The following is a 22,157-nucleotide window of genomic DNA, read 5'->3' as shown; positions in this document are numbered from 1 at the left end:
CATGCCTGTAACCTCAGCACTTTGAAAGGCTGAGATGGGTGGATTGCTTGAGCTCAGGAGTTTGAGACTATCCTGGGCAACAATGGTAAAACCCTGTTTCTACAAAAAAATTAAAAAAAAATTAGCTACTTAGGAGGCTGAGACCGGAGAATTGCTTGAGTCAGGGAGGCAGAGATTGCAGTGAGCTGAGATTGCACCCCTGCACTCCAGCCTGAGCCACAAAGTGAGATCCTGTTTCAAAAAAAAAAAAAGAAATTCCCAAACAGGAAGGTTTAGATTATGATGAAATTTGTGGCTATGAACAAGAATAAAGTCTAAAAATCTAGAAGTAATATACCTAGACTTTTGGAATTGGAAGGGTCCTTCAAAGTCATCTGGGGCAATCTCCCTATTTTATAGTAATAGAATTTCTGGACCCTGCTTTGTATTATGGCCAGAAGTCTCTTTGTTTCGTTAATGCTCTTAATTTTCATCTAACTTACCTTTGGTCTCTTTATATTGTGATTCCAGTGATACCTGAAGAAAGCTTTCTGCACTGAATAATGGATTTTTTTCTGAAGGGCCAGATCTGACTTTGGTCCAAAGGGAACTAAACTGCAGGACCTCCTTTGATTTTAAAGGTCGCTAACTTTAGTGATGCTAATTCCGAACCTCTGAGGAATGAATTCTTACCCCCAGCTGCAATTTTTGATCAGTCTAACAGCCAACCCACCATGATGGCCAAGACTTGGGAACACTCACAGTAAGCAGGGTGGCCATCTGCTCCATTTGGCCAGCTCTAGCTTTGGATGCTGAGAGGTGGCTCATGTGCTCATTGCATCAGAGAAAAGGACACTGACGGTATTTATCTTTTCCACCCCCACCTGCTCCTCCCAATCTCACTAGTAAAGAGCAAGAACTCTGGAAGCAGGTGGAACTGAGTGGGACTTTAAGTAAATTTACTCAATGTTTGTAGGCCTGACTTTCCTATCTGTACGGGAAGATCTTATGAGTACTATAATTACCTCATGGATAACTGGCAGGTTTAGGTGGGGAATTGTCTATTGACCAGTTAGGACAATGTCTGGTACACAGAAAATCCTTAAATGCCGGTTATTACTTTTTTTTTTTTTTTTTTTTGAGACGGAGTTTCGCTCTTGTTACCCAGGCTGGAGTACAATGGCGCGATCTCGGCTCACTGCAACTTCCGCCTCCTGGGTTCAGGCAATTCTCCTGCCTCAGCCTCCTGAGTAGCTGGGATTACAGGCGCGCGCCACCATGCCCAGCTAATTTTTTGTATTTTTAGTAGAGACGGGGTTTCACCATGTTGACCAGGATGGTCTCGATCTCTTGACCTCGTGATCCACCCGCCTCGGCCTCCCAAAGTGCTGGGATTACAGGCTATTACTATTATTGAGGGGTAGCATTGCACTTCAGCATTAACATATCCAATCAATGTGAATAAGATCCTCTTTTCTGTATAAGATTTTCCATGGCATTTCATCCCGGCCCTGAGTCAGTTATGACACCAACCCTGTCTCCTAAAACTCTGTCTTTCAGCTTCTTTACTGAGCTCAAGATCAGGGCACACAACTCCCAAGATACCTGGAAATGCCCTTGGAACCTAAAGTAAATCCCAAACTAGATCATTTCCTGGCACTGAGCAACAGCTGATCCTCCTCTTGACCTCTGGCATTGGTCAAAGATGCCCTTATCTTTCCAGCTACTCAGGCAGGAGGATGGAGTCTCTTTTAAATTACTACTTTACCCTCCAGTTAGTAAGTTGCCAAGTCATTCATTCATACATTCACTTATTCAACAAATATTTATCAAGCCTTTTCTACAAGTACTGTGTTAAACTCTGGGTACACTGTGGTAAACAAAACTTCCATAGTTTCTGGCCTTATCTACAAATATATGATTACAAAGTGTACTATATACTTGGAAGGAAATTCCAGTCAGTATGAGAATGTGTAAGAGGGGATATAATTTAAAGTGAGAGTCAGGAAAGAACTCTCAGAGGAAGATGAAAAGGAGTTTGTCAGGAGACTAAAGGGCACTCTAGGCAGCAGGTGAGCCTGTGCAAAGGCTCTGAGGGAGGGAAGGCTTCATGCCTTTCCTGAGAAACTGAACAAAGGCCATGTGGCTAAAAGGTTGTCAGCTTGCTTGGGACAAGGCTGGGGCAGCAGGCAGGGGCTTACCAGCCATGTATGGAAGCCCCTGAAGGGTTCTGAGCAGGAGAGGCACAGGATCGGATCGCTCTGGCTGCTTTTGGAGAGTGGACTGAGGGGGCAAGAACAGAATTAGAGACCAGTCAGGAGGCTACTCGGGTGGTACTGACGACAGATGGCTGGTGGTTGTGGTGACGGAGAATAGTAGATGGATCTGAGACACAATCTAGGGGTTGTATTGATAGGACTGGGTGACTAGGATACGGGAAGTGAGTGAAGAAAGGTGACAAAGCCGATTCTTGGGTTTCAGGCACCAAAAGGTTCGGTATTCCTAGAATATCTCACAGGAGAGTCCTACTTTCTCCTCTCAGTGCAGCCACCCTGCCTCCAAGCCATTATAACTTCCTCTCTGGATCACATCCTTCTCCTTAGTTTCCCTACTACTTGTCTATGCTGACTTCAAATCACCCCAGGCTGTATTATCTTATTAATGACAGCTCCAGTGTATTATTCCCCACTCAAAAATCTCCAGTGTTCTCTATCACCTACCTGAGTACAAACTCTTTACCCTGGCTTTAAAGGCTCTCCAGCCTACAGTTCCAGCCTGATTTTCCATCACTTCTCTAAAGTCCTGTTTTAGTCAAACTAGACTATTTACCGTTCCTTGGCTGTGTTGCCACATTCACACCTCAGTGCCTCTGCTCATGCTATTCCTTAAGTCTTACCAACTCATTCTACTGGAACCTTACTCATCTTCAAGTGAAATATCCCATCTTTATATCTCATAAAGCTCTGTACCTCTCTTACGGCACTTAAAATGTATTAGGGTTATTAGTGTACTTATGCCCATTTCTGCACCCTAACAGACCATAATACCGTTATGTGCAGGGCTCCAGGACTCACACTACACCCACTGCTCTTGCCCTTGCAGGGTTAAGAATCCTGCTTTACCTGTTGTAGGTTCATGCTACTGAATTTATTTGAACAATTCATGGTATTAGTTACATTAAGGAGTGATGAGATCCAGGTTGCTGAAGGGGAGATGTTTTCTGGTAGTATTTGCCAGCACCAGGGCTCATGGCAAAATTCCTCTTCGGCATCCTTCCATCAAACTCCTTGCAATCGTACACAACACAAACATAAATACACTCCCTTAATAGTCTTCTCACTGCTCAAAATATTCCAGTGCAGCAGTCCACATAGACTTTTTTTTTTTTTTTTTTTTTTTTTGAGACAGAGTCTTGCTCTGTCGCCCAGGCTGGAGTGCAATGGCACAGTCTAGGCTCACTGCAACCTCCGCCTCCCGCGTTTAAGGGATTCTTCTGCCTTTGCCTCTGGAGTAGCTGGGACTACAGGGACATGCCACCACACCCACATAATTTTTGTATTTTTAGTAGAGACGGGGTTTTACCATGTTGGCCAGGCTGGTCTCAAACCCCTGACCTTGTGATCCTCCCGCCTCGGCCTCCCAAAGTGCTGAGATTACAGCATGAGCCACCGTGACCTGCAGTAAACTTACTTTTTCTTTGAAGTATTGAATATTAAAAATTGCAGCCTCTAACTCAAGATCTTTCAAATTGTTGTAACTCATTAATAAGTCATGAAATCAACTTAGTGGGTTATAATTAAGGGCAAATACTCTTTCCCAAAACTTGTTTCAAATATGTATATACACATACACATTTGTATGTTCTGGGTCACAATGTAAAACATATTTCTTACCATGGGTCTTAGTCAAAAAGGTTTGAAAGCTAGTGCTTTAATGCTCTGTGTTCCACCCCAAGATCAGCACACAGAACTGAAGTAGAAAAAGTTTTAAGATGTTAAATGGTAATTAGACTATCTAATTAAAGCATACACTTTAAAATATGAATGACAGACTTAACTCTTCCCTTGGGGTATTTGCATTTAGGGAGGTGTTTGTAACCTGAATTAATCTAATTAGTAGAAAGTGAACCAGAAATCATTTTGGACTACAGGCTTTCTTGGTACCTCCAGCAAGGATTTCCTCCAGTATCCCAGTTTCCTGAGAGAGCTGGGTTCAGGAACCAGGAAGTACGCCGCTGAAAGGCTACTGGTTTCTAGGTTACAATACACGAAGTGGTAATAATCGTTGTAAGGGAAACATATTTACAACCAAAATGCACTACTACCATGCACACATGAAGCTTATCAATTTATATTTACATGTATGTATTTAATCTATGCCTACTAGAAATATAATCCTACCTGTCCACATGAATGAGCTATATCTGATATGAGGCAAATTGAAGCCCCAAGTTGATCTGAAAATGAGAAATACTACGAGTTACTGAAGGCAATAGTGTATGTGAGATAGGAAGGGAAGATGTGGGAAATGGTAGAATGAGCAAGGAGGCTCGGGAGTGTGGTAGATGCAATACACTAAGTGTTTATTACTTTGATGATTGGTGGTAATGAGAGAAGATGAGAGGAGTGAAATATGCAGAAAACAATCTCCTAGTCAGCTGTATGCCCTGTGACAGTACACAGCAATAGCCCAGCAGGAGTGCACAGGCAGTATGTGATTATGCCAACACACAAAAGTTGAAGTCCAAGTCCTAATTCCAGCCCTAACTCCATTTAACAGATTGCCCCTTATAACTGGTTGCTACTTGTGTTATATTCTCAATTTATTGTTGAGAAACCAACAGTTTCCTAACTAATGAATGTAATACTTTTTTTTTTTTTTTTGAGACAGGGTCTTGCTCTATCCTTCAGGTTGGAGTGCAGTGTAGCCTCGAACTCCCAGGCCCCAGTGATCCTCACACCTCAACCTCAGGAGTAGCTGGGACCACAGGCATGGCATGAGCCACCACATCCAGCTCATTTTTTAAATTTAAATTTTTTTTTTTTTCCTGAGACAGGCTTGCTCTGTCACCCAGGCTGGAGTGGAGTGGCACTAACTCGGCTCACTGCAACCTCCACCTCCCGGGTTCAAGTGATTCTCTTGCCTCAGCCTCCCAAGTAGCTGGGATTACAGGTGCCCACCACCACGCCCAGCTAATTTTTATATTTTTAGTAGAGATGGGGTTTCACCATGTTGGCCAGGATGGTCTCAAACTCCTGACCTCAAGCAATCTGCCTGCCTTGGCCTCTTGAAATGCTGGAATTACAGGTATGAGCCACTGCGTGCCAGCCTAATTTCTTTCCATTTTTTGTAGAGACAAATAAAATGTTGCCCAGGCTGGCCTCAAGCGATCCTTCCACCTGGGCCTCCCAAAGTGTTGGGTTTATAAGCATGAGCCGCTGCGCCCTGTCAAATGTAAATGCCAATTACAATGCCAACAAATAACTGAGTCAGAAGCAGGATGAAAGAGTAGCAAGTTCAAAGCTGGTGTAGTGCAAATAACCCCAGACTGGGGTGCCGATAAATCTGGATGATGTCTGGGTGACGCTGAGCAATTGCAGTTCTACAGAGGAGGAAAAAGGTGATCTTTATTTGGAAGAAAGGAAGATCTTGGTTTGATATGTAACAGGCAAGTAACAATGCTATTAGGCAAGGTTGTTTAAATATGAATTAATGCCTATCCCATTATCTAGATTAGGTTAACACCCCATGGTGATATTATATGTCAGTGTTTCCACTGAATACTGGATAAATGTCAAACTTCTCTCTGGCATTTAAGGCTTTCCATATCTGCCCATCTTTAACTCAAACTTCTTATGGTTCAGATCTCTAACCCTCTGCTCTGGCCCCTGTCCTATTTCCTTATCACCACTTTAGCTTTTGCTTAATCCTTCCCACCCACCCTCTCCTAAAGTTCTATAACCTTCATAAAACCTTCCAAATGCTTAAATTATATATATATATACAGGTATTTCCTGAGCTTGGCCTTCCTACAGGACTTTGCAGCAATCCTCTGTGGTAGGCACTGTTGTCCTCATTTCATAGATAAGGAAATTAGGCCCAGAGAGTTTCCGTGGCCTGCCCAGGGTCCTTCAGTTTGTGAGCAGCAGCAAGGCTGGGTCTCATGTTTGCCTTCAAAGCCCATACTTTTTTCCATTGTACTATGCTGCCTCCGTGTATTAAACCATGGAGTGAGGATGCGGTTAAAAAAAGCCTATAAACCAGTTGTAATATAGCTTGTTGTGGCATAAATTCAGATACACCACATCCTTTGAACCACACATGTAATAAATGCTTGGAATAGCATGGATCGCGTTTAAAGAGGTTATTAGTCCTGTTTCCCAAGTCCAGCATTAAAACGATATTCCAGGGTAAATGACAGGTAGGTGGCTTGGAAAATAAAAATGCAACATGGTGTAAGAAGAAAACAGTAGGAACGGGACAGAAAAGAGACGAAAGTATAATATAAGCTGGCAATAAACAAAACAGACCCTCAGAATATTAAGTATGAAAAGGCTGAAAGGGCCAAAATTCCTAAGTTAGGGGCCCTATGACTACCGATGAGATGAGCGCGTGTGCGGGGTGGTTATTAATGACAGAGCAGGACACATGGGCAGAGAGTGGAACTCAACAGAGCGATAAATAAAGACAGGTCGTGGGAGCAAGGGTAGAGCCTGGCATGAGAGGGCGGGGGCCCGAATGAGGGGCCAGAGGGCACAACAGGGGTTGAAGAGAAAGGTAAAGAGGTTTGGAGGGCACAGCGCCCCACACTCGAGACAGGACTTGTCTTCCCTCAATAGCTGTTGATGTGCTTCAGGATTCACACCCGCACCCGGCACAGCCCTCCCGGGTGGCTCCGGGAAGAGAGGGAGGTCCTGTCCCCATTCCTCCCCTACTCCCCGAGGACTCTGCGAGGGGCGGAAGGAGGCAGGAGGGTCCTTACCCAGGAAGATGGAGATGATCAGCCGCAGCGCCTGTTCTGACGCGCCCAGGGCCGTCGCCAACTTGTTAAGGCTCAGCTCCTGGAAACCCGCCTGCAGAACCCCCACCAGCGCCACCACAGTCGTCTGGTCCCCCTCGGCTGAGGACGCCATCTTAACTCCGGGCGCCCCACAGGGACCCCCCAGCAACGCGCGCCCCGAATGCGGGCAAAACGCTATCGCTTCACCCCTAATTCCGGCTCGGGGCCCGCCCACGGCGTGCGCATTGGCTAGAGGCCCGCCCCGCTGCGCCAGCTCACTCTGTTATTGGCCGACCCGCGCGGAGGGCGGGGCCTAGAGCGGCAAGGTAGGAAGAGGGCGGGTCTGAAGGTTTGTAAGGCAAAGGTGACTACTGCCGTGAATGCACATGGGGCAGGCCGAGGGCAGGGCGGGGCTTGGCGTCGGGATCCAGAGCTGCCATTGGAAAGGTCTGAGCCCGTGGCTCGGCGACCGTTCAACTCCGTTCTAAGTGCTTCGGGGAGGAGCCCTCCGGGGCGAGCGTCCGGCCGGCTTGTTCACTGCCTTCCCATTGGCTGAGGAGGGAGCAGGCGAGAGTCTGGACGCGGGCGGAGGGGGGCCGCCCGCGCCCGGGTTACTCCCGGTCGCCGGCGCTGGGGTTACTGGGGCATGTAACGGGGAGGCGGGAACGCCCGCGCCGCCCCGCGCGCGCCTCCTAACGGCGCCTCCCAGCCTGTTGTTAAATTCTTAGGCTGTTGAGACTGGTCGCCTTCACTGCCGGAGGTTCAGGGGAAAGGCCAGTGTCCCAGAAACATTCCATTCCTTGTCTGCTCCTTTCATATCATGGATCTCTTTTCCATACCATTTCCTGTAGTAAAACGTGACCTTCCCCCCGAGAGGCCATGAAATTAAGATATGCCTATTTAACACTTATTATTTTAATTAAAAATTCAAATAGTTTTGCACTGAGTAATACATGTCTATGATAAAAGTTCTGACAGTAGAATGTAAAACAGAAGAGTCCTATCTCCTGGCCCTGCTTTCCAGTCTCACTTCCTACAGGTAATCCTGATCAGATTACGCCAAAAAAAAAAAAAAAAAAAAATTGTGTGAAGCACTTAACCATGTGCCAGGTACTGTGCTGGGCTTGGGAATAGAATCAGGAGCCCAGAGCCACGAATGGGAGGATGCACAAATAATAGCAACAATGAACGTGTTATTGCAAGTGAAGATAAGTGCTCTGAAGTAGAGTCAAGGTTCTGTGAGAGTATGTAACAAAGGAATGCTAAGAGCTTCTTGCAATTACTCTTAGTTGCAATGATTTGTGGCGCATTCTTGTAAAATTACAGCGTATACGTCCATAGCACTTGCACTTTATAAAGCACTTTAATCCATATTATTTCACTTGCTTTGGCTGTGCAACAGAATATTTATTATGATGATGTCCTCTTATAGACACACAGGCTTGGAGAAATTAAGGAACTGGGTAAGTTCCTTTACAAGTAATCCGCAGAAAGAATTTAAACCTAGGTCTGTCAAATTCCCTACCCCTACTCCCTTTTTGGGCAAAATTAAAAAAAAAAAAATTCATTCAAATAGAAAAGTAGAGAATAATATAACTTCGTCAGGTTAGGAAACAAACATCACCTATACATTTGAAAAGCCGGTATAGCCCTTCCTGAGGCATTTGCCTCCTTCCTTTCTCTTTCTCTTCCTTTCCTTTCTCTTTGCTCCTTCCCTATCACTTTGCTGACTTTGGTATTTATCAATCCCATACCTATTTTAATACTTATACTCCAGAAAGGAAAATTAGTATAGTTTTGCATGCCTTATGTTGGCTGGGCACGGTGACTCACGCCTGTAATCCTAGCACTTACGGAGGTTGAGGTGGGACGATTGCTTGAGCCCAGGAGTTGGAGACCAGCCTGGGCAACGTAGAGAAACTCTGTCTCTACAGAAAAATTAAAAATTTAGATGGGTACGGTGGCACGTGCCTGTAGGGTCCAACCCTCCAGGGTTCTGTGAGCCGCTCCCAGCTGGTGCGGAGACAAGAAATTGTAGAAATAAAAGACATAAGACACAGAGATAGAGAAAAGAGAGTTTGGGCCCAGGGGTCCACTGCTACCCAGATCTCAGAGACCAGCAGTGGCCCTGAATACCGGGATGCTCTCACTTTTATTGAGTCGCAAATCTGGGGGCAGGGTAGGTAGGGCGTGGCAGTGATAGGGTCAAGTACATCATGTGTCATTCAGGTTGGGGCTCAGGAATTTCTGGCATCTGAAGTGAGGTAAGGAGCCTAATGCATCAGCACCTTTTCCATACTTATCAAGAAAGAACTAAAACATTAAGATTTATATTACTATTACTGATTATCTTTTCTAAGACAAAAGGAATCAGGTGCAGAAGAAGAACAGAAGACATGGAATGTGACCACTGAAGCACAGCATCACATAGAGATAGTTAAGCCACTGGATGTCTGCAGGCCTACCTGACAGCCATCAGGCCTTACCGAAAGAGCTTGGAGAAGTGGAGTTTTCTCCAAACTGCACCAGGAAGGAGACGTCTCAGCCGTCTTGGACATCTCCTTCCCTAGCTGGCTAAACAGCGGGCGCTTTCCCAGCACTGGCGCTGCTGCACAGCCGAGGCGCCCTCCAGCAGCCCTTATGCAGGCGTGACAGAGGGCTTAGAGCATCTTGCCTTAGTGTCATTCATTTCACAATGTCCCTAGGTTCACACTTCCAACCTGATAGGCATTAGTAAAGAAATTAAGATCACCTATGAATAACTAAGATCACATATGAATAACTTTTTTATTTATTTATTTATTTTTTAAAGATAGGGTTTCACCATGATGGCCAGGCTGATCTTGAACTCCTGACCTCAGGTGATCTACCCACCTCAGCCTCCCAAAGTGCTAGGATTACAGGCGTGAGCCACCACGCCCGGCATGAATAACTTAATAACTACTACGGTTATATTTCTAATTACTTTCTTCTTCATTATTTATATGGAAATAGGCTGAGGCCTTTTGCTCCTGCCTTGGCGCTTATGGGATCTCCCCTCTACATGTGCCTGCAGTCCCAGCTACTCAGGAAGCTAAGGTGGGAGGATCACTTGAGCCTGGGAGGTTGAGGCTGTAGTGAGCCATGATCATGACACTGTGCTCCAACCTGGGAGACAGAGCAAGATTCTGTCTTGCAAAAAAATCAGATTTGTGCATGGCAAAACCCACTTGAACTCATGACCCCACCAGAGGTGGAGTCAGGGCATGAGGATTATTTACCACACCTCTATGATTGCATCCCCAGCAAACAAGTAGCACTTTTACCCTAGCCCTCTGCCCACCAAACTGTCTTTGAAAAATCCTAGCCTCCAAATTTTCAGGGAGATTGATTTGAGTAATAGCTCCATGTACCATGTGACATGGTCAGCCTTGCATCGATTAAACTCTAATGCAATGCCATGGTCTTCATGAAATTGATTTTGAGTGTGCAGCGGGTGGGGAGAAACCTGTTGGGCAATTATACGGTAGTGTACAGTAATGTCCTAGGCCTTCACATTCACCCTCACACTCTTCACACTCACTAACTCACCCAGAACAACTGTGAGTCCTGCAAGCTTCATTCAGGGTAAATGTCTTCTACAGGTGTACCATTTTTTAACATATTATATAATATTTTTACTATACCTTTTATATGTTTAGATGTGTTTAGAGACACACAAATAGTTATCATTACAATTGAATTATAATTGCCCACAATATTCATTACAATAACATGCTGTGCAAGTTTTTAACCCAGGAGCAATAGGCTATATACCCTTGTAAACTAAAAGTAAAATTGGAAGCCCACACTAACTGACCGAATGGACCCTCTCCTGGCAAAGGGGACTCCAGAGTAAACTTGAGAACTGAGTTCTTGGTCATGATGGGAAGAGGTCAGGCATGCCTCCCTATGCTCACCCCTCCCTCCCTAACCAGTTTAGGCTTTCTAATCTAAGGGCTAAACAGAAACTAGCCTTTTCAAAAGACTCACCAGCGATATCAACCAACTGCCTGATATTGCCCCTCCTTTTTTTGCCTGATAAGAGATCCTTGACTGGCCAGTTTACAGAGAATACACAATGAGGGTTTTCATGTCCTCTGCTTCACCTTTTGATGCCAGAGGGCTGAAAACTACCCTTAGATCATGCTAATGCCACCATTTTTTGAACGAGGGGCCCATGGAGAAGCATGAAGCTCAATTGCGCATGAGTGTGTTTCTCCTTTCATAAAACTCATCACTCCTTTAACTTATTAAATATGTATATTTGGCCACCCCACTCAGCATAAATTTCTCTTCCCTTTGCCCCTCCCTTAAAGTGTCTGTTTCTGGCTTCTGACTGGAGGCTATGCTTCCCAGCCTGTCAGAATGGCTGCCCTGTAGGCTACAACCCTTTATGAAAAATAAAGCTCTCTCTTTTTTAGATTTATGAACCTCATCACCCTGATGTAGCTGGAGACGTTAAGCCCCTAAATTCTGATGGATCTTTGCCAGTTAAAAAGTTCTCCCCATCCCCAGAGGAAGCATCCTACCTGAGAGGTCTAACCTTGCATTACCTGAGAAACTGTAATGGCCTGCCTGAGGCAGTTGCCAAGCAGGACAAAGCTGGTGCTCCTCAGGACCCTTCCCCACCTGCGCTCTTTGCTTCTAGACCTGTAACTAGACTCAAATCCCAGCATGCCCCTAAGGTTAGGGACAAAGTGTGACCCATGAGGAAGTGTGCAACACTCTGAAAGAACAGCTTAAGAGTTCTAATTTATACAGACAGAAATTTTGGGAACATGTATGGGAATAGATATTGAAGGTGTGGGATAATGGTGGAAGGAACATAAAACTGGATCTGGTCAAATTTATTTGTATGGGCTTACTAAGTAGAGGTTCTACATTTAATGTGGCACCTCAGAGAGTTAGGAAGGGCTCTAAAAATTTGTCTTTTGTCTTTTTTTTTTTTTTGAGATGGGATCTCCTATGTTGCCCAGGCTGGAGTGCAGTGGCTATTCACAGGCGCGATCCCACTACTGATCAGCACGGGAGTTTTGACCTACTCTGTTTCCGACCTGGGCCAGTTCACCCCTCCTTAGGCAACCTGGTGGTCCCCCGCTCCCAGGAGGTCACCATATTGATGCCGAACTTAGTGCGGACACCCGATCGCCATAGCGCACTGCAACCCAGAACTCCTGGGCTCAAGTGATCCTCCCACCTCAGCCTCCTGAGTAGCTGGGACTACAGGCACGTGCCACCATGCCTGGCTAAAAATTTATCTAGCTATTTAGCTGAGACAGGGACCAAAGGTGGGTCATGAGTAAATTAGAAATTCCAAACATGCGTTGGTTTCCTTGGTTTAATGTAGAGGAAGATATTCAAAGGCTTAGGAAAATTGGAAACTTAGAGGGATTGTCATTCAAAAACTATTTACCCACACTGGAAGGATCCAGAAGACCTACCTTTCACCATTATTGTGAGAAATAAATCTGTGGCCAGGCATGATGGGTCATGCCTGTAATCCCAGCACTTTGTGAAGTCCAGGTAGGAGGATAGCTTGAGGCCAGGAGTTCAAGAGCAGCATGGGCAGCATAGTGAGGCCCTCTCTCTACAAAAATTAAAAAAGCAAAACATAGCCAGGCACACTTGTAATCCCAGCACTTTGGGACGCTGAGGTGGGCGGATCACCTGAGGTCAGGAGTTCAAGACCAGCCTGGCCAACATGGTGAAACCCCTTCTCTACAAAAATACAAAAAAAAAAAAAAAAAAAAAAAAAAATTAGCCGGTCATGATGGTGGGTGCCTGTAATCCCAGCTACTAGGGAGGCTGAGGCAGGAGAATCACTTGAATCCGGGAGCTGGAGGTTGCAGTGAGCCGAGATTGCGTCATTGCACTCCAGCCTGGGCGACAGAGCGAGATTTCGTCTCAAAAAAACCAAAACAAAACAACAAAAAAAAGTTGGGCATGGCTGTGAACCTCAAATATCTGAGATGGTCCCAGTTAATTGAGAAAGTTAATTTTGCTAAGGTTGAGTACTGCACCCGTGACACAGCCTCAGGAAGTCCTGACGACATGTGTGCAAGGTGGTCAGGGGACAGCTTGGTTTTATACATCTTAGGGAGACATGAGAATCAATATGTATAAGAAGTACATTGGTTCTGTCCAGAAAGGTGGAGACAGCTCAAAGCAGGGAGAGGTCTCCCTCTTGTCACCTAGGCTGGAGTGCAATGGAGCAGTCTTGGCTCACTGCAGCCTCTGCCTCCCAGGTTCAAGTGATTCTGCTGCCTCAGTCTCCCAAGTAGCTGGGACTACAGGTACCTGCCACCATGCCCAGTTAATTTTTGTATTTTTTTAAAGTAGAGACAGGTTTTTACCATATTGGTTAGGCTGGTCTTAAACTCCTGACGTTGTGATCTGTCCGCCTCAGCCTCCCAAAGTAATGTAATGGGATTACAAGCACGAGCAACCATGCCCAGCTTTTTTTTGAGGTGGAGTCTTGCTCTGTCACCCAGGCTGAAGTGCAGTGGCACAATCTTGGCTCACTGCAACCTCCACCTCCCAGGTTCAAGAAATTCTCCTGCCTCAGCCTCCCAAATAGCTGGGATTACAGGCACCCGCCACCATGCCTGGCTAATTTTTGTGTTTTTAGTAGAGATGGGTTTTCACTATGTTGGCCATGCTGGTACAGGCATGGGCTACCATGCCTAGCCAGGATCAGCAATATTTTAAGCAAAAAATCAAAAAGATTAGTTCAGTTCATGCAGTTAATTCCTGTTCTGCTTGATATTCGTGAACATTTTAGCTCCTGATTAGTCCTGAGAGTTTTTCCTCTATTCCAATGTCACAATCTCCAAAGTTATAAAAAATCCACATACTAGGCCGGGTGCAGTGGCTCACGCCTGTAATCCCAGCACTGTGGGAGGCTGAGGGGGTCGGATCACAAGGTCAGGAGATCGAGACATCCTGGCTAACATGGTGAAACTCTGTCTTAAAAAAATTTTTTTTTATTAAAAAGAAAATCTGCATACTAGAGTACCTGTTAGAGTTTTATAGCTGATTATAAAACCACCTTGTAAAGGGGATCAAAACAATACAACAATTGTCCATGGATGATAAAAAGTTTTAGGGCAGCCATAGTCAAAGACACGTTGACAAGGAAATTTGTTACATCTGTGGCACACAATAATTTTAACATAATAATTTTGATTATTACTGATAATGTACACAAAGTCATATTAGAATTACAGGAGTTTCCCACAATTTTGGAACACATACCAATAACATATTTAGTCCAAAGAAAACCAAACACCATTTTATATTTGATGATGCTTTTTATATAATTTTTGTACCAAATAAGCCAAATCATTTTTGGAATTTAGGGAAACTCAGTATCTTAAAGGAATAATTAGATCAGAAAAAGACATAATTTATAATTTGATTTTGGAAAGTTTGTCAAATATCAAAGGTTTACAACAATTGATATCACAAAATAGGATCACAGGTCATTGTAAAATAAGTCACTTATTTAACCAAAGTGTTAACTGAAGGATTTCAAAAACAAGATGAAAACCTTCATTCTTTCAGAGAGGAGACAATTTTCCAAACAATAAGCCTTAATGAAAACAACATGAAGCCAATTAAATGTGTTTTTCAAAATTTTATAAACGATCTATATAATTTTAATCTTTTAAACCAACTCAGTAGGAGGCAGGGCTCCTGCCTGTTCCTAGCCCCCACCAACTCCACAGAGTGCACAGCCCTGGACTCACCTTTCCCACTGCAGTTGGCTGCTCCAGATGGGCCAATGCCACCATCACTGCTATATTACATTTGTCTCCCATATTGCCCCTATGACTTCATGGGGAGTTCCCTGTGATCAGTTGACAGAAGGGAAGACTTGGGCCTGGTTCTGCATGAATGTATGCACCACCCAAGAGTGTTGTAGCACTACAGCCCCTTTCTGTGACATCCCTGAAGGACAGTGATGAAGGAAAATACTCTCGGTGGACAGAACGTGTATTTTTAAATTTTTTACTAAGAGACAAGGTCTCCAGTCTCTTTGTTCTAGGCTGCAGAAGTGAGATGATGAAGGGAAAGTCGTCGTTTTGAAAGTGTTAGGATAAGACACACATGTTGTGTCATTGCTGTGGCTCTAAGGCCTATCACCTTCAGAAGTCTACCTGTGACAAATGTGACTACCCTGCCAAGTGCAAGAGAAAGTATAACTGGAGTGCAAAGTCTGCAAGACAAAATATCACTGTGACTGATTGAATGAAGCACCTAAAAATTGTATACCACAGATTCAAGCATGGATTCCCTGGAGGAACAGCATCTAAACCCAAGAGAGCAGCTGTTGCAGCAACCAGTTTATCTTAACAATTTCAATGAGCTGTCACTATTATTGTCACTATTACTATTTGTCAATAAATGTTATGGTTTAACAAAATCTAAAAAAGAAATAAAAAGAGGTGGGATCTCACTTTGTTACATGACCAACAGGTTCATATGCCTCCTGCACAGTAACAGACCAATTACACCAAGACAGCAGGGATGCAACAGAGAAAACATTTAATTATCATGGGCATCCAGACAAGGAGCTGGAAGGAGATCCTCAAATTCATCTCCCCATCGGAGTTCTGAGTTGGAGTTTTTAAGGGGATTGTGGGGGATGAGGGGGCTGGAGAATTGGAATCGTTCATTGGCCAGCACAAGAGAGAGAAAATAATCAGGATGTGGAAACTGCATTCTTCGGTGAGTCAACTCCTCATGGGGTCCTTCAGATCAGCTGAGTCAGTGGGGTCCTTCAGATCAGCTACTGTCAGTTGAGTCCTTCAGACCAGCTCAGTTACTGGGGTTTATTAGGCCAGCCAAGTCAGTGGGGTCCTTCAGATCAGTTGGTGTTAGTGGGTTACTTCAGATCAGCTGGTATCAGTGAGGTCCTTCAGATCCACTGGAGTCAGTGGGGTCCTTTAGACCAGCTGAATGAATAGTATTTTTCAGACCAGTTGAGTCAGTGGGGTTCTTCAGACCATTTGAGTTAGTGGGGCCCTTCAGGCCAGGTTAGTCAGTGGAATCTTTCAGATCAGCTGGTGTCCGTGGGGTTCTCAGTTGAGCCAGTAGTTTCCTCAGTATGCAGGACCTGAAGGAATATCTCAAAGGGTCTTTTTTTTTTTTTTTTTGAGACAGGGTCTCACTATATTGCCCAGGCTGGTCTTGAAGTCCTGGGCTCAAGCAATCCTTCCACCTCAGCCTCCCAAAGTGCTAGGATTATAGGCATGAGCCACTACACCCAGCCTCAAAGGGAAATCTTAATGTTTCATAATGTTTAGGTGTTATCTATAGGATAGTTTAGGGGAATAATTTAAGGTCAACGTGATTTTAGGACAATAGGCACCAAACCACCATGAAGAAGCAGGTCAGGGAGCAAGCTGACCTAGTGATTAATGCGGAGTGTGCTGCAAGCTGGGTTTATTTTCACTTATCCCCCATCTTCTTCCTTGGTTAATTTAAAAAAAATTTTAAGGGCAGTGTCAACTATGTTTGTAGGGTGGTGTTGAGCTCCTGGGCTCAAGCAATCCTTTTGCCTCACCATCCTGAGTTGCTGGGATTACAGGCATGCACCATGCACGTGGCCCAGTGGGCAGAAGTTTAAGCAGTGCACCTGTCCATTCACTTTTCTTGAAAGGATAAATGCCAGATGTGCAAGTATATTCTGATTCATGTTCTGTGGTCAATGGTTTGGATGGGTGATCAGGGACTTGGAAGAAACATGATTGGATAATTGGTGACAAGGAAATTTGGGGTAGAGGTATGTGGATAGACCTCTTGAGTGGGAAAATTATGAAGATATTTGTATCCCATGTGAATGCTTACCAGAGGGTGATCTCAGAAGTTATTTATTAAAATAATAAATCGATTGGATAACCCATTCTGTAGATACCAGTTAGCCTCATTCTCTAGGAACCCCTGCCACTGGCCAGTGGGATTATGAATAAAGTGGCCATTGTGGCCAGGATGGACATTATGTATGGGCTTAGTAACATGGCCTTCCACTCACCAAGGCTGCCCTGGCTACAGCCACTGCTGAATGCCACATCTGCCAGCAGCCGAAACCAACACAGAGTCCCTGATGTGGCCTCATTCCCCAGCATGATCAGCCAGCTACCTGGCGGCAGATTGATTACATTAGACTATTTTCATCTTGGAAGAAGCAGTATTTTGTTCTCATTGGAACAGAAATTTACTCTGGATAACAATTTTCCATGCTTGCACACACTGCTTCTGCCAAAATTACCATTTGTGGCCTTATAGAATGCCTTATCCATTGTCATGATATTCCACTCAGCATTGCTTCTGATTTAGAAACTCATTTTTCAGCAAAAGAAGTATAGCAATGAGCCCATCCTCCTGGAATTCACTGGTCTTACCATGTTCCATGAACCAATAGGCTTGATAAGATGATAGGATTATTTGAAGATGCAGTTACAGCATCAGCTAGATGGCAATATATTGCGGGACTGCAGCGATATGTTCTCCAGGGGACTAAGTGTGCTCTGAATGAGCATCCATCATATGGTGCTGTTTCTCCCATAGCCAAGATTCACTGGCCCAGGAATCAAGGGGTAGAAAAGGGAGTCGCACCACTCACTATTATCCCTAGTGACCCACTAGCAAAATTTTTGCTTCCTGTTTCTGAAACTTTATGCTATGCTGGTCTACTGGTTTTAGTTCCAAAGGGAACAATTCTCCCACCAAGAGACATAACAATAATTCAATTGAACTGGATCTTAAGAGTGCCACCCAATCACTGCAGACTCCTTATACCTCTGAATCAACAGGCAAAAAAGGGAATTACTGTGCTGGTTGGTGATTGATCCTGTCTACCAAGGGGAAATTGGGCTTCTACTTCACAATGAAGGTGAGGAGGAGGATGCCTGGAATACAGGAGACCCCTGAGAGCGTCTCTTAGTATTGTCATGCCTGTGATTAGTGTGGATGGAAAACTACAACAACCCAATCCAGGCAGGACTTCTAATGGCCCAGATCCAGCAGGAATGAAGGTTTGGTTCACTCCACCAGCTAAAGAACCACAACCAGCTGAGGTGCTTGCTGAAGGCAAAGGAAATACAGAATGGGTAGTGGAAAAAGGTAGCTATAAATATCAGCTATGACCACATGACCACTTACAGAAATGAAGACTGTAATTATTGTAAGTACTCCTCCTTTTTTAAAAATTTATTTTTAGTTTTTAAATTATTGTTATTAATAGAGATGGGGTATCACCATTTTGCCCAGGCTGGTCTTGGATGTACACCTTCTTATTTTGTAATGAATATATATAAAATATCCTTGTTTTCTTTCCTCTCTTATTTCCTTTCTTGTAACATAAAATGTGTTGACTCTATATCAAAGTATTTAACTATTTTAAATTTTACATAATAGTGGTTAAGTTATGAGATATCAAGAAGAACAATAAACATCATTTAAGGATTTTGCCTTCTCTTCTGGGGAAGAGGTAATGCATTTTCAGTTGTATGTAGAATGACCGTATCATGTTGGGTAGAATTATGACCTTGTCACTGTTTTTTATTATTATTATTATTTTTGAGACGGAGTCTTTCCCTGTCACCCAGGCTGGAGTGTAATGGCATGATCTCGGCTCACTGCAACCTCCACCTCCTGGGTTCAAGCAATTCTCCTTCCTCAGCCTCCCTAGTAGCTGGGATTACAGGTGCCCGCCACCACACCCAGCTAATTTTTTATTTTTAGTAGAGATGGGGTTTCACCATGTTGACCAGGCTAGTCTCAAACTCCTGACCTCGTGATCCGCTCCCCTCGGCCTCCCAAAGTGCTGGGATTACAGACATGAGCCACCACACTGGGCTGATTGTTTTCATCTGGAGAATAAGAATGGTTTCAGAAGACACGTGGGTGCCAAGTTGACAAGGGGTGGACTGGTGACGTTAATTTTATGTGCCAACTTGATCGGGCCATGGGATGCCAAGATATTTGGTTAAACATAGTCTGAATATAACCATGAAGGTGTTTCTGGATGAGATTAGCATTTGAATTGCTAAACTAAGTAAAGCAGATTGTCCTCCCCAGAGTGAGTGGGGCTTATCCAGTGCACTGAAGGGCTGACTAGAGTAAAAGGCCAACTAAGGGAAAATTTACATTCTCTGTCTTTGAGCTAAGATTCTGGTTTTCGATTCAGAATCAGAATAAAACTTACACCATTGGATTTCCTGGTTCTAAGGCTTTCAGACTCATACTAGAGTCCTATATATATGAGGGGTCTTAAAAAGTTTATTAAAAATGCATATTATGAAAAAAACTGTGCATGGATTTTAAAAATTTTGGCCCCAAAATAAATTCTTACTAACTTTATTATAATATGTCTGAACAGGATCTACTTTGAGACAATAAGAAGGATGAAAAATCAGTTTGAAAAGAGCCCCTTGCTCTGTGGCTGGGGAGTGCTGGAGTTAGCTTCCTCTAAGCCACTGAGCTCTCAGGTCACCGCAGGTGGCCTTATCTGCAGAGACTTCTGGTTCCAAGCAGGCCAGCCCCTTCAGGGAGAATGGCGGAAAGCCCCATGTGTGTCCTGAGGAGATAGTCAGAGCTGGAGCCACCTTCCAGCTGAACCACAATAAGTATTCGTAGCTGGGGGTGTAAATGCCCTCCAGAGGCTGCAGCTATGTACCCAAGGGTCCCAGCTGGTCCCCGTGCAGACTCAGTTGACGGGGTTAGGGGAGGACACAGATGGGGGCGTAGGTGGTGTGTAGCCCTGACTCAGCTTTCCGGTTGCATCCTAGTGTAGTGTTGATGTTTGAAGTCATGTGGACGTGGCCTGCCCTTTAAGGCTGGTGAGGACATTTGTGGGCAGTCGTGTGCTCCGGGCCTGGGGCTGTGCCTCTGTGGCCCTGTGCACTGTGTGTGTGTGTGTGTGTGTTGGTGGGGAAGGGGAGATGCCCTAGTTGTACACTGCGCTCTGCTGCCCAGGCTCTGCGGAGGCTCCTGCAACGCAGCAGCGAGTCTTACACAGACGGAACTGCCCTTCCCCTGCCAGGATTAGGCAGATCGTCAGGCTTTCGCAGATCGTCAGGCTTTCTTGGTTATTCTGTGGCAGTCAAGACAGTCAGTTGCACCCTCCCCAGGAATCCAGGGCTGCTGGTCAGGAGCTGGGGAGGGGCCCAGCTCGCCTGGGTCTGTTTGCATTTGGGCTTTCTTGGGATTGGGGGCGGGATTGGGGAGTGGCAGGAAAGACAGGCTGGCGTTGCCTTGGAGATGCACCTTCCCTAGTGATTGTGTTTGCAGGGTGAGTCTGTGTGCCACGATGATCAAGGACAAAGAATATTTTTTAATTCACTTCCTAGTTCTTGTGAGTGTGGCTTCTGACCTTTTCTGCGGCCTGTTGATTATAAGGCGCCCCCCGACGTTAGAGATGGTAAAATGAGAGAGTGCACCTCAGCATCAATGAGATAGAATGTCACCATCTGACATTCTATGGATGTATTAATAAAACTTGGTGTTGTTCAGAGCCCCAGTAAACGGCAGTAACATTAGTGAGAAATTGTAGACGGCCTGGGCAGAGCCCGAGTCCTCTTCCCTGGAGCGCATCCACCTGGCTATTCAGGGGCCTGCCTCCCTCACTCCCCTCCACTCTCTTCATTCCTTCTTCCCAAATTCCATCAGCACGGCTTCCCACCTGAACCTCTTCCATCTTCTGCAGAAGCAGATGTTCCCACAAGGAACATGGGAGGTGCCCAGGATGGGTCTCCAGCGTACGGTCGAGCCTTCTGGCCTTGGGTTGATCCCGGGTGGCACTGTCAGCTGGAGGCCACGAGAGCTGCCTTGGACGTTCGGGCCAGCGTGCAGCGGCCACTCACTCATGGAGCGCGGTTGCAGCCGTCACGTCCGCCATTGCTTATCCTCTTAGTCCTGCTCTGAGCTGCACCTTCTGGTTATGTGTTCTAGATGCAAGGCTTTTTGTACATGAGTGGTTTGTAAATATTCCGTCCCAGTCTGTAGCTTTTTATTTACATCCTCTTAATGAGGGTTTTGAAGAGAAACGTGTTTTTTTTTTTTTTTCTTTTTAATTTTGGTGAAGTCGATTTATTGATTTTTTTCCTTTTTAATTTTAAGGATCTGCTTTTGGGGTCATGGTTAAGAATTCCTCAATGACTCCCAGGTCCCAGGAATTTTCGCCTATGTTTTCTTTTTTTTTTGAGACGGAGTTTCACTCTTGTTACCCAGGCTGGAGTGCAATGGCGCAATCTCGGCTCACTGCAACCTCCGCCTCCTGGGTTCAGGCAATTCTCCTGCCTCAGCCTCCTGAGTAGCTGGGATTACAGGCATGCGCCACCACGCCCAGCTAATTTTTTTGTATTTTTAGTAGAGACGGGGTTTCACCGTGTTGACCAGTATGGTCTCCATCTCTTGACCTCGTGATCCACCCGCCTCGGCCTCCCAAAGTGCTGGGATTACAGGCGTGAGCCACCACGCCCGGCCTTCGCCTATGTTTTCTTATTAAAGTTTTATAGTTTTACATTTGACATTTAAATAGATGATCCATTTGAGTTCATTTTTTGTGAGGTTTAGATTGTTTTGTTTTTTGTTTTTGAGATGGGGTCTCACTCTGTCATCCAGGTTGGAGTGCAGTGGTATTGTTATAGCTCACTGCAGCCTCGAACTCCCAGGCTCAAGCAATCCTCACTCCTCAGCTCGTGAATAGCTGGGAGTACAGGTGCGTGCCACCATGCTTGGCTAATTTTTAAAAGTTTTTGCAGAGATGGGGGGGTTCTCACTGTGTTGCTCAGGCTGGTCTCAACCCCTGGTCTCAAGCAATCCTCCTACCTCAGCCTCCCAAGCAGCTGGGAATACAGGTGTCTGTCACCATACCCAGCCTGTTTTTATTTTATAATAGATTTTATTTTTTAGAGCTATATTAGGTTCACAGCAAAACTGAGCAGATGATAGAGTTCCCACAGACCCCCTCGTACACATGCATAGCCTCCCCCATTATCAACACCCTCTACCCCAAGTAGTGTGTTTGTTACAATAATGACCCTATGTGGCCACATGATGATCACCCAAAGTCCACAGTTTACATGGGTGTCCCTCTTGGTGTGGCACGCTCTGTATTTTTTTTTTTTTCTTTGAGGCAGAGTCTCCCTCG

General features: G+C 45.0%; 1 protein-coding gene and 1 pseudogene across 7 annotated transcripts in view; one reads left to right on the top strand and one right to left on the bottom strand.

Annotated features, from left to right (window-relative positions):
• The window catches only part of LPCAT3 (lysophosphatidylcholine acyltransferase 3), a 254,920-nt gene that overhangs the window by 36,197 nt on the left and 196,566 nt on the right, over window positions 1-22,157 (bottom strand). For 4 of the 7 annotated variants that reach the window (XM_012472779.3, XM_012472782.3, XM_012472781.3 and 1 more), the window contains exon 1: window positions 6,962-7,184. The exons of 2 other annotated variants lie outside the window; for them this stretch is intronic. In XM_012472779.3, coding sequence (XP_012328202.1) covers window positions 6,962-7,112 — 151 coding nt within the window. In that variant the 5' untranslated portion in view covers window positions 7,113-7,184. Of the gene's footprint in view, window positions 1-2,180; window positions 5,964-6,961; window positions 7,185-22,157 lie in introns of those variants that run through there. One more of the 7 variants, XM_064377487.1, reaches the window with a different exon arrangement.
• On the top strand, window positions 15,062-15,414 carry LOC110568352 (large ribosomal subunit protein eL37-like; annotated as a pseudogene).

This window comes from Aotus nancymaae, unplaced genomic scaffold, assembly GCF_030222135.1.
Source record: "Aotus nancymaae isolate 86718 unplaced genomic scaffold, 86718_ANA_hifiasm-v0.15.2.pri h1tg000016l, whole genome shotgun sequence".
Taxonomy (NCBI): domain Eukaryota; kingdom Metazoa; phylum Chordata; class Mammalia; order Primates; family Aotidae; genus Aotus; species Aotus nancymaae.
The sequence above is the reverse complement of the archived record's forward strand: the minus strand, read 5'-3'. Positions and strand labels throughout refer to the sequence as shown.